Below are 13156 nucleotides of genomic sequence, written 5' to 3'. Positions count from 1 at the left end.
TCGTGCTGTCATATTATAAGAATATGCTCAGCAATACTCTACAGCTTTTTGTCTGCAATTTTCCTTTGAAGTATTCGAAAAGTATTCTAGAGATATTTAAAGAATATTCAAGAAAATTCAATTCGCACTGGCACTTCAATATTCAAATTTGATTCACACCCAAAATTTTGCTGTTCACACAGACACAGCTTTAACTCTTCATGATTAATTTCTAGCACCTTTGTTAATACTGTTGTACAATACTAATAGAAATTCTTATTACATATATTTCTGTATAGGGGAGCCATTAGATTTTCCGAGAGACAGACAGACGTACCTCAAATATGACCGACTGGTTGTTCTTGCGCAAGTAGTATGCGAACACGTAGGTGTACATGAGTGTCTGACGGCACTGGCACAGCACATCCACGGCCTTCTTGAGGAACTGCACCTCGATCCAGGACATGTTGTGCTGCTGCATCTCCTCCATTTTCTCCTTGACGGCCGCATACAGCTTGTGCTCAAACTTGAGGCTCTGCATGTGGTTCAGGTAGCGGTTGCAGTAGAAGAGGTAGCGCTGAAGCGCCGCGCGCGACCGCTCCTGTGCGTCTCGTGCAGCCCGTGCCTCTTCCTCGTCGTAGCGGTTGCAGTTGTACCACGACGAGCCGTGCGGCTCCCAGGAACCCAGGCAAACCCAGCAGAAGTCGGCCTTGCAATTTTGGTTCTTGCATACCATGTGGTTGCAGCCACCATCCTTCTCGATCGTCACATTGCACCGTGGGCATTCCTGAATTTTAGGAAAGGGTGCATTTCAGCCTCCTTAAGCAGTATGCTCAGTGAGACACAGTAGAGCAAAGGTTTAAGTAGTATTGCTAATCCCACTGAAACTGAGTGATCAGTTTTTGGACATTACTACAGGGTACAGCCACGGTCAGCAGCTTGTCAAGTACCATTGAGAAACGATGAATTGACAATATGAGTGCACCTGATCAGTTAACCTTTCTGTCATATGGAAATTTGTCTTCTGGCTATTGGTACCTGCTGTGTTGTCTAACTGGAGAAACGGTAAAGTGGCACTGTAAGATTGATGCACTCACTGCTTTTGAACCTAAACCACAACGATCACTTGAGCAAAGCAATCAGCATTTCAGACACAAAGGGAAAAATATTTGCTGTCCAGCAATGACCACTGCACGTAATATCAAGGCTTATGAATGCATGAACAGCACATGCTCAAAGTGCTTATATACAAGGTGATCACCAAGAACGTGAAAATAGGATGTTAAACCCCAAAAAAAAAAAATTTACTTTGCGTACTTGTCTTGCACTAGAACTTCTAACACCTTGACTACAGTAGTAACAGTCAGGGCCTTAGGAGTTCCAGTGGAGAATGTATTCCAAGCCACTGATAGTGTCGTTAGCCGTCTTTAATCTGGATGTCAATCACTTGCGATGAGAATTTGCAATAGATACACATAGACCAGCAAGTTTTTTTTTCACTGCACTGCACATTGGCGTAAAGTGCATGCCAGCCATGCAGCTACTTCTCAGCGCACCACACATAGCAAATGGAGACTAGGCAAATGCACATACAAACTCTTATTTCAAGAAAAATTAAAGCAACATGCATACTAATCGTGCTACAGAATAGCTTTCAAATTATTGGTCCCAAAATTAAGCCTAAATGATTACATAGCCCATAGCTGGCACAGAGCAGTACCTCTTGTGCCCTTTAGACATACTATTGAACGTACAGCTGTTACTAACCAGTTTTCACAAAAACTGCTATGAAAACCACTCGCACCATGAGCCGCAAATAATGCTCAATTGCTGTGTTTGTTACGCATGCACACACTGTACGAAAAAAGAGCCGCTATTGTCACTGACATACAAGAAAATTACTGACAAAAATTCAAGGCTGTCTGCAACATTGCCTCAGCCCAGTGAAACAATGAATGAAAACAAAAGCTTTCTTTCAAAGTCATGCAGGTATATTGCTACTACAATGCCCGCAGATGCGGTGTGCAAAAATTTCAAATTCTGAAATTAAGTGCAAATATGTTTCTCTGAATCATTATTATCTGTGTCACACGAGTACTTTTGATTGCGAGCACACGTAAACCGGATCAAATTTATCAGGCATGACTGGCTCCATTATGCGAGGTGCAGAATGTACCGTGATTACTCTAATCTAACGCAAACCTTTTTTCCGGTTAATTGAGTTCATAAATCGCATGCGCGTTAGAATCGAGTGCAAAAAAAAATGAATATGGTCATTTTATTGCCATTGGCATTTCCAAAATGACCGCCCCCTACGTGCGTCGGCATGGCGCGTCGGCCATTTCTGCCTATGTGTTTCTCATGTGCGGCACTTCGTACGTGTATTGAGGAGTTCGTCATCTTGTAGTGCATTAGCATCGACGGAATAGAAGGGCCGAGTCCAAAAACTCGACGAGTGCACCATGATGCCATTTTTAAAAGAAAAGTCATCGCGTGTGCCGAAACGGACGGAAATCGGGCCGCATAGCGTTCGAAGTTCCCGAAACGTGCGTGCGGGACTGGCGGAAACAAAAGCAGAAGATTGTCGACAGCAAAGCTTCACGCTTCAGTGGACCACAGCAGGGTCGGTTTCTGCAAATTTAATAGCTGCTCGGCGAGTATGTGCTTGAGCAGCGAGCGGCACAGCGGCCCGTGACGACAGAAATGCTCCAAGTGCGGGCTATGCAATTAGCCTTAGAAAAAGGTCTAATGCAGAGCCAGTTCAAAGCGAGCAGGAGCTGGTTAACTAACTTTATGAAGAAGAAAGGATTTTCCCTCTGAAGGCGAATGGGCATATGCCAAAAGTTGCCGGAGGAGTACGAAGAAAAGCTTCACAGTTTTCAGAGGTTCGTCCTAAACTTGCAGCACAACAACGGCTGTCGCAGAGCCGCGATCACTCTGTGGTGTTGTCCCTGGCTTACGGTGCACACCTGTCTCGCGCAGTTGTTTTCGAATATGAATCGCTGCTCTATGTGCTTGTACAGTTTGCCTTTGTTATTTTACTTATAAGCCCATAGACGCTACCTGTTTGGGCAAATCGGGAATGCCGATCAGACGCCTCATCACTTCGCCATGCCTGGCAACACAACCGTCGAGAAGAAACCTGCGAAGCAAGTTCGCGTGCTGACATCGGGCCACGATAAAACTAGAGTGACGGCAATGCTCTGTTGCACGTCAGATGGGCACAAGCTTCCCCCGTACTTCATATTTAAATGAAAGACGCTACCAAAAGGAGTCGTTTTTTCGAGTGGTATGATCGTGCGGGCCAGCGAGAAAAATTGGTGCGCGTTGCAATCGATGTCTTACGTTTTTTTTTTTTTTTTTTTTTTTTCCCCGTCGTGGAAATCGGGTGCGCGTTACAATCGAGGGTGCGGTAGAATCGAGTAAATACGGTATTTAATCGCATTTGAACAACTTGATTTCGATTGGGCTTAATTACCATCAGCAGCACACTGTATGACAGCAGCATAAATTATTGAACGGAGAACTTTAAAAGATTGTTTCTTTGTTAAGTGCAGAATCATTGAGAAATGACAAATGAGCCAAGCAAAGTGTAGGGGATTTTACTTGCAGTAATTAGGTAACTACGAAGAAAGTGAAGTGGATGGAGAGATAACCTGCCACTGGCAGTGATCGAAGCTGCGCCATTTGAATAATGCATTTGTTGCACTGGACGCATTTTGGAAGGTCGCACATTCAGTCCCTGCCACCGGCAAGTCATCACTCCATTCACTTTCTTCGCAGTTACATCATAATTACAGCAGGCTCTCAGCAAACAGAAATTAACACAAATGAAACTGCTGCTTAAATGAAACAACTACCTCTGATATGATTGGTTTCATCCTTGCATGCTACGCCCCTCTTCATCTTTTAGCAAAACTGTTAATCAAAGGGACTGTCTACCGCTTGGAAAAGTTTTTCTGATTGTGGCACAAATGAGAAGACTGATGATCACATCGGCAGCAACGAGCATGCTTTTGTCGCACAAAAAAAGGAATTATAACTTGACGTTGAAAGTAGACTTTATAGGGTCAATCTACTGGTAGGACGAGAAAGCCTCGCAGGCAAATCAATTTTGCTTAGAAACAAACGTGTATAACTTGAAATAGTACTTTACGCACTTGAAGCAGCTTCAGGTTGTTCCAGAGACTAATTTTTTATTTCTTTCTCACGCCTCCAAATAGGCGCCCGGTGCGCGCTGCTAGTAGTGTGTTCGCTTGCCTGCATGCCTGCCTACAACCGGCAGAGAAACCCAAGCACGGCGTCTGCCACCACCCGTATGAACAACGAAAAGGTGTGCACGTGCCTTAAACGACCACTAAGTGTTTGTTTTCTTTATAAACAAACGAGCAGAAGCCTGCACCACCGCATGCAGTTTCAATTTGCAAATTTCACCGGCAATACAATTGTCATCACCTCCCCTGACACGCGTTGTGGGCATTTATCCAACCGATGGAAGAAGACCGAACGAAGATAAAAAAATTCTGTTTTCACAATATTTACACACTTTACAGAGAAGCCATTGCAAGGTTAGACAATTCAGATGGAACGCTTTTTATTGCAACACAAAACAAAAAAGCAGTGAATGACAGTAGACAGTCCCTTATAATGAAACATTTTCTCGGCCCCTTGAGGTTTCGTCAAAGCCTAACTTTACTATAAAAACATCTCCTATACTTTTCATGGCTTTCTTGTATGCAAGTTATCATTAATACCAGCATAAATTGAATGTTAATAGAGGTGAAATGGGATCAAGTTGCATTAAAAAAATGCAACTTCCTGCTTTTTTTTTTTTTTTTTTTTTGGCCGTATGTCCCACCAAGCTGTCTGTGACAACAGAATTTTGACTGGAGGACCCCCAACTTGCACGTTGGATGTGTGAAGTGGCACTATGACCACACATAGAACTCTAAAACACCCTTCGCAGAGCCAGGTTTAGCAAACCCTGCTCCAAGCAATAAACATACACAAAGAAAGCTATAGATAGAACTTGAAATATATTATGCAGGTCTTGTCAAAATAACACTAACAAAGATGTAGACTGGAAATACAAGGAAACGTGAAGTGAATAGTCTAGATGAGCCATGCCACCTATCGAAGCTGGCTCTGTTACCCCATCTATGCACATTTAACAAAGATATTAAGAAGTCACAAGAAAAGAAGCTACTCTTCCTAATAACACTCTTATCAAATTTGCCAATATCTCAAGGATTGGATATTACAGAGTGGAGCAATTTAATCTTCGAGATAATCCTTCAGCTGGCTGCACAAGTGGCCAGTGGTAAAAAGACGTAGCTGATCTCTCTGCCTAGGAATTGGTATAGCACGAAAGTGAACGATGTCTTCACAGATGTAGTTGAGCATTTATTGTGCATCGTTTCCCCATGAGGGTTAAAAATGCATGCTACAGCAACGAATTATGTCACGCGAAGAACGACAAGCAGCTCAAAACTGAAAACTTGCAGCATGCACCTGAAGAGGAAAGCACACATAAAATGAGCACACGCAGGACGAACGCGCTTACAACCATCACAGCTCAACACTTGAAGCGTGCTGCTCAAACAAACAGAAAGAAGTACAAAACAAGTATGCACAGGATGATGGCGAACAATCGTCGCAATGAGAATTCTTGTGTGTGCAGCACACTGCTTTTGGAAAAGTGGCAGCGCAAGCAAACGAAGTGGCCTTCAAGCTCTGCCTAGCACTGTAACTTCAAAGCAAACTTGCGGTCAGAACAAAATAGGTACAAAGCCCCCCAATCATGAGATAAGCGCACTTGTGAAAGCTACCACACTCTCAGAAAGCTTTTGCACATTGCAACGTGCAGGGCAACGACATGGCACAAAGGGTGCCAAATACGCGCCCTTTGTGCCATGTCACTACTGATGATGAAAACGCGCTGAAATTGCCAAGCTCTGAGGACCACCAATGGTATATAGTGAATATAAATGGCTCGCCATTAGCAAGCTGCATAATTTGCGCTCCGTGGCCTAGTGGTTTCGTGGCGTGCCTTGCGGAGGAAGAGATCGTAGGTCCGACGCTCTGCTACATAACTTCTGTTGCAATATGTTAGTATATATTTCAACACACCATATCAATGATGGAAATATGCCAGCGGAGTCGTGGAGGAAACTGATATAACGTTTAGAGCTGTTGAATGAGGATGGCGACTACCGAGACGGACTACTTGCCTTGATGTTTGCTGCCATCCAGACGGCCGTTTTCCAGTCAACATCACACTTATCTGGCCCTTTTAGTCTGTAGTACTAATGAATTTGAGGGAATAAAAAGCAACTCTTCAAAATCACACTTTTATCGATCCGTCAATATCCCATGGCTTAGATTGTGCACAGTAGTCCACAGACGGCTGCCTAAGTGGCCAATGGGAAAACTCTGGAATTACAATAATGACCACCGAGACCAGCTACTTGCCTTGGTGTTAGCTGCTATCCAGTTGGATGTTTCGCTGTCATCGTCGCACTTCTTCTGCCACTTCTTGAGCAGGTGGCACTTGACAGGGTCATGCCAGTTCTCACCGCAAGAAAAACTGCACAGGCAAAACTGGGGTAAGGACACTAGTCACACCCATTACCTCTGAAGGGACACTGAGGAAGCGGTGGATTTCGTGGCATTAGGTGGCAATAAAATAAGTGACATCAATTTTTATTTTTCTAAATCTTTGATCACAGTAAGAGTGCCAGTATATCTTTATGATGAGCTGAACTTCAAGTGAACTTATTCACAAGTTTTCACAAGTATGAATTTGATTTCAAACTCCCAATGGTAGCCCAATACTTACTAAGTTTAAGTAGTAGCTTTCTGCAAAGCTATTTAGCAAAAACAATGCAAAAATGTCAGTCCAACAGCAGATGTTGCTGCCGTACCTCAGAGCAATGATATACCATGGCAACCTGGCTGCACATCAATGGCAGAATAGGCTCGCAGATTGTGGCAAGAGCAAGCTTTATGTAAAACACGGCACCCAACATTACCTTTAGCCAGTGCCACTGTATATAGAAAAAGATACTATATCCTACACACCTTGAAGCCACGTAAGGTATTTAGGTGTCACGGTTGTACAATGCTTGCAGATACGACCAGTTTGAGATAATCAATACAGTGTAGTCACAGGGCATAGGTTTCATGCATCAAGACAAGCACACAAAACAGATATCATCATCATCAGCCTGACCATGCCCCTTGCAAGGCAAAAACATCTCACATGTTCCGCTAATCAACCGATCTAATGCATTCTGCTGCTACACTATATCTACAACCTTTTTATTCTCATCTGCCCACCAAACTTTCAGTCTCCCCCATGCACCTTCTTTCAGAATCCAGTCAGCTTAATGAGCAGCGGTTATTCTGCGGTAAAAAACAGGTACGCCACGCAACAGTCCCCAAGGTGACCTTCTGACAAGATCTATCATGAACATTACTCACCAGAAGGTGTGGCCACATGAACATGTGACCGGTTGTGTATCCACATACTGCACCTTGATGGCGTTGTTGCACTCAGGTTGGGGACACCACCGCAACAACCGATTGCACTGCACAGGAAGGGCTGTGCAATTAGTCTCTACACTTTTTCATGGTTTAGATGGCCTTATCAACACATTTCTAATTTCAATATAACAAAGTGTGCTCATCAAAAATCTCAATCATAACAAAGTTTGACCATTGCGGCAAAGCAAGAAAGAGGCAATAAATTGAAACTCTCGCTTTTGCCTGTGGTCGAATGGTTGATTCACCTGCTTCCTCCAATGCATTTTTCAGATCACACGCCACACGACAGACAGCACCCATGGAAGCCATGCGGATCGATTTCCAGCAGCGGGACAAACGGGAACTTGAATATACTCCTCCTCGACTCCAAAGCAAGTGGACAAAGAGATGCATACGAGCTAAGCACACCACTTTGCGCAGTGTAGTATAACCAACATAGTTCTATAGTTGGCTCTGCCCAAGCACTGGGTCAAGCGCCGATTTAGTATTTTCGTGGTCTAAGAGTATTGAGTGACAAGTGCGAGTTAAGTGATATGCTGGATTTCACATAATCAATTTGTAGAATTCAGGTTGTCATTTAACCTTCATGAGATTTTAGAATGATTCTGTTTTGCTTTTGTGGCATGTGATGACTTTTGATTAACAGGTATAATTAAGTCTGCCTCGATGATTATCAGACACTTTTAGCAGAGCGTCATTTATGCTCTGCTCCACTGATTTCTCTCATGCTAAGGCATTGCAGAGAAATTTTCGTATTTTCTTGCTTTTCAGTGGCAAAGCAGTCAGTTCATCTGCAAAGTGACAGAAAAGATAACGACCATACCATCCCATTTCATTCAACTGGCTCAGTAGCCAAGTGACGGCAGTATTCTACCTTCAACTCGTAACACGAGCAGTGTGAATGTGTGCACCGAAATTACAGCAGGTTTGACTGCGCGCTATTCGCCACAATGTACCCCACTCGGAAGAACGAACCACAAATGGTCAGCTAAAGCTCGTTATTTCATGTCCCTCAATTAAATGACTTACCTCCACAAAGCTGTTTGTGATGAGGTGCTGGTACTTGAGTTTCACCTTGGGGTCCGACAGCAGCTTCATAACTGTCTCGTCGTCCACAAGAATATCACAGCCATGGGCGGCGCAAGAGATCGTCTGGCCCATGCCCTCCTCCATGATCTTAGTGGTCAGGTAGAAGTTCCAACACTCCGTGCAGAACCGGTGGTCACAGGCTAACCCAGTCATCATCTGTGCACGACATGTGCCACACTGAAGCACCCACCGAATATTCTGCAGGTTGATTTCCTGGTTTCTACGATAAGCATGTTTTTTGTTTTCTTTTGTGTTGGCTATATATTTGTGAGTTGTAACAAATTTCTGTTGAAAGTCTGCACTTGTCCTCGTCGCACCTGTGTTGCTGTGTCTACTTTGGTGATGATCCAATTTAAGGCAGAATTATCCTAGCATAACCCACTCGAATTTAGCCAAACTGACACTCCCGTTTCCCAAGTTTTTCATCACCACTGAGCACAAACAATGTACTCCATAAGGTGTCGCTGATAGTCTTATATCAGTATAAGTTGGCGCCTTTACCATTTTCACTGCTGTTTCAGAACTCTCTCACTGTTGCGACTGACTGCCAAGTGCTACACAAAAGATTACGATTTTTTTCATAGAGAAGCTGATTCAGTATGACAATGACAACTTGATGCCAATATTTTCAGAAAAAAAAAAGTCCAGCACATGTAGACTGGCATCTTTCAGTGGCAAAATAAGCAAGAAACATTTAAAACAATGCACTAACTACAAGACTTTCCACCTTTGCTAACAATTACTCCAACACACCAATGATTCTATACTATACAGTGAACATTGTGTACAGGACCATCAGTACATTTTCTGCAGCTGGAAACCCCTCAGCAAGGAGATCAAGACAGACCAGCAACCATCTTTACTTCGCCAAGCCTCGGCCTTATCTGCCCACTGCCAGTGGCTGCTCGGCGCGTGCCACGAGCGCACCCGCGATCATCGTGCTCTTCTTATATTTACGATCAGCGTGCCTATGGCAACCGCTCCGGTAGGACCACACTAAGGTTGCGCAGCTGCGTAGGTTGCTTCTATTTACTTTGTGTCGTAAGCTTGGGAAGGCATGTCAGCCGATGGCAGGCCGCATTGCTTTAGTTGCCCTCGGTCGAAGTGTGCCCGAACCGATTTACCGTCAATGCAGACAGTACGGCGTCAGCATGGTACCCCGCATAGTTCTGCAACGCCAGAGACGGTCGAGCGTTTTGAGTTTCTGTTAACTCGGGAAAAAGAAACCGACCCCCATGTAGGCAACAGGGATTAGAAACGTCATTGAGAAACGCCCTAATTGCCTCACGGCACTAGCAGTCGGCGCATCAATAAGCCTCTTCTGAGACCCAGAGCGGGGTGGTGACTCCTCACTTTGGTTCAGCTGAAGCCCAGCCGCATGCAGTGTTCACGCACACCGTTTCGAGGCAGCGCACCTAGCGAAAACTCAGAGGTCACCGACAACCTTTTGTCCCGGTCCGGCTTAGCTCCGGTAGCTCTCGGAAGCGGTTGGCTGGCGACACGCGACAGCATGGCTGATGTCGTGATAATCGGGCGTTCAGTCAACAATTTAGTGCGTTGCATTGACATGTCTTCGGCTGCTCCTGCGTTAATTCTTATAAATGAGCTCGTAAGTGGAGCAGTAAGTGGAGACAGTAAGTGGAGATGTGCGGTCAGCGAGCGGTTTCTCTTACAGCACACAGCGGACAGGCAAATTGTTGCCCTGTTGTCAAGAAGTCGACATGTTATGGGGAAGCCTTTCTTTGGCTGCCAAAGCCCAGTACGTGTACCTCTAAGTCTAGATACCATATTTACTCGCATAATCCTCGCACTTCTTTTTGGCGGAAAACCGAGGCAAAGTTGTGGGGTGCTAGAATTACACGGGGAAAACTTTCCACGAAAACATACAGAGCAAAAAGAAAGTGAAGTGGCCGCAAATCGGGATTCTCACACCGGCAACTAACAGCAAGCTTTGAGAAGTACCAATTAAAACTTACCTAAAAAATAAAAGCACAGGTTCAACACAAGGCAAGATTTATTTGAGACACAAAAAGTGCAAGCAAATAGTCGAAAATTAGAATACCATAAAGCTTGTGGGCGTGGCGGTAGCATTCGTCGTTCAACAGGAGCCCTCAAAAAGTAAGCGCAAGACTTCAGTATTTGGCTGATGGCCATTAAACAGAATCGTCCGCATTTGCCTTCTGAAGAAATAAAGTTAACCATCAATCCCAGTCTTAGGCCACGGAAGGCCCAGCGCGTCTTGGTGGCTTTCAACTGCCGTCACTAGAAGCGAACACAAACCTCGTCGACTCCGAAGGGCCTACCAGAGGTTGCCGTTGTTTAGTGCATGATCAATCACTTTCAACTTGAAAGCAGCTGTGTAACTTCCGTATCGCCCCATAACGTAGCAACATTACGGACACAATGTACAAAACACGCCGCAACGCTCACTTGCCACTTTGGCTTAGATCGAATCTTGATGCAATAATAGTACACTCTATGCTTAGGAGATGGCGCGAGATGGCAAGTGCTATCATCATCAATGGCTGGATTGAGCAGACAACACTATTGTGGCAATTTTTGGTGGTGCGATAACTGCTGGAGGAAAAAAAGAAATCATATTGTTGTTGGGCGATGTGGGGGGTGCGAAAATTAAGCGAGTGCGAGAATAACGCGAGTAAATACAGTAATTGTGCGAAGCTGAGCTTGCCCAAGCCTCTATGATTTTTTTCTAGTTCTGTTTTATTTACATTTTGGTTGTGTTATTTGGGGAAAGGGCATGAGCCCCCACGTGCACGAAGGTGGCGCCCTTGTAACGAGTTTTTGATCGACCAAGTGCACTGTCCTATCAGTGCACAAGCAGGCGAGGATTTGCCGAGACTTGTGTAAGGGCGGAGCAACGAGGGAATAAAAAGAGGCCCCGGAGTTCCGCCAAGCGTTCTGAACCGGGCTTGAGATGTTAGGCATGATCGGCTCTGCCGAATCCGGTAGGGTCGCCCTACTGAAGACAGTACATTTCCAAAGTGCTTTCTTTTCTTTTTTCTTAACGTTGATGTCCGCACTTATGTAACTTTTGTACAGTCTGTAAATACAAGTTTTTCTCAACCTACTAGAACTTCTCCAGCGTTTCTGCTTCATCTACAAGTGATCAGCAAGTCAAACGCCGCTACCAAAATAGCGACAACACGTTTCCTTTCCCACTTTGTTATACCACCTCGGGTGGTGCGTCTCGGGCGCCGAGTGGTGAGAGTTGGTTTCTAATATATCGCAAAGAGCCTGATTTTTCTGCTCCCACAACTCTCTGTGAAAAAAAAAACTGTTTTTATTCTCTAAAGGACATCACTTCTGCACACTTTCAATATCCCCTTCAGCAGCCACATGTACAACTAACTGCACACAAACTTTGGAATAGTGCAGGCTTTTTTAATGTACAATTAGCAGTCATTGAACTTCATTCTGCTGCAGAGAAACGCTTTGCAGTAGACACACAATGGCTACCATGTTCAACCAACACTCAGTATGCTATGTTCCAAACCAACGTCACCAGTATTCTTTTTTTTTCTTGCTCGAAATGAATACAACCAAAAACAAACTGTGCGTGCATTTTCGACCAAATATTTCATTATTCTTGTGAAAGGACAGAAGCCAATTAATTGCAAAATAATTATTTATGTGTTAATATTAATTAGTGAAAATCGCACAAAACACCACATTCCTTCATTTTCTTTCTTGGAAAGTAATACTGAGTGCCTTGGAATCATGTCAATTTGACACATTTGCAGACAGTGCATCATAATTCGCACCCGAAGGGGATATACAGAGTATTACAATATCACTAATCGCTAGTTTGAGAATATGATAGGACATAGGTGTAGCATGAGCTCATGAAGCATGTGTCTACAAGACAAGAGCTCCCATGGCAACTCACCTTGCTCGGAAGGTCGCGTAGACAAATTTCACAGTCTTCCATGCCATGAGCTGCAGCAGGTCTCTTCTGTGGCAGGAGGGCCAACATGGACACACATAAGCACATCTGACTTGTCAATCACACCACTATCATTCCTCAAAAAAAAAAAAAGAAAACAAACTAATCCTTGCAGGAAGAAATGATTGCCACAAAGAGGAGATACAAGCACGACAAAAATCCAAGGCATATAAGAAGAGTCAATTTTTTTTTTTTTCGAATCATCACCTTTGATATACAAGGATCAGCCTTCATTAAAAAATGATGACTAAAGTTTAAACCCATACAAATAATTGATAGATAGCACAAATTCATCTGCAATATACCCGAAAAAGCAGGGCCATCTAAACAATAAAACTGTGTTCTTGAACACCAGAACTGATTATATGCAAGGAAAGAATACCACAACTAATACACTATAATGAGTGACCACAAATTATCTCTGAAGTCATTTCATAGCGTAAGTGGAACTCAAGTTCACCAGTCTCAAAATGCATCAGTCAGTTCACTTCCTGAAATTTTGCTTATTTATTGACACCCTTTATTTTAAACATCACAACATAACCTTCAGCTTTTCTGTTGCTCCTTTTCATAAAAGAA

At 43.9% G+C, this 13156-nt stretch overlaps 1 protein-coding gene across 3 annotated transcripts in view; it reads right to left on the bottom strand.

Annotated features, from left to right (window-relative positions):
• ari-1 (E3 ubiquitin-protein ligase ariadne-1) overlaps window positions 1-13156 on the bottom strand; it is a 39220-nt gene that overhangs the window by 16590 nt on the left and 9474 nt on the right. For 2 of the 3 annotated variants that reach the window (XM_037432928.2, XM_037432924.2), the window contains 5 exons: window positions 12521-12586; window positions 8554-8769; window positions 7462-7568; window positions 6451-6565; window positions 317-766 (listed from right to left, as the gene is read on the bottom strand). In XM_037432928.2, the coding sequence (XP_037288825.1) occupies window positions 317-766; window positions 6451-6565; window positions 7462-7568; window positions 8554-8769; window positions 12521-12586 (954 nt within the window). The remainder of the gene's footprint in view (window positions 1-316; window positions 767-6450; window positions 6566-7461; window positions 7569-8553; window positions 8770-12520; window positions 12587-13156) is intronic. The other variant, XM_037432942.2, reaches the window with a different exon arrangement.

This window comes from Rhipicephalus microplus, chromosome 3, assembly GCF_043290135.1.
Source record: "Rhipicephalus microplus isolate Deutch F79 chromosome 3, USDA_Rmic, whole genome shotgun sequence".
Classification (NCBI taxonomy): domain Eukaryota; kingdom Metazoa; phylum Arthropoda; class Arachnida; order Ixodida; family Ixodidae; genus Rhipicephalus; species Rhipicephalus microplus.
The sequence above is the reverse complement of the archived record's forward strand: the minus strand, read 5'-3'. Positions and strand labels throughout refer to the sequence as shown.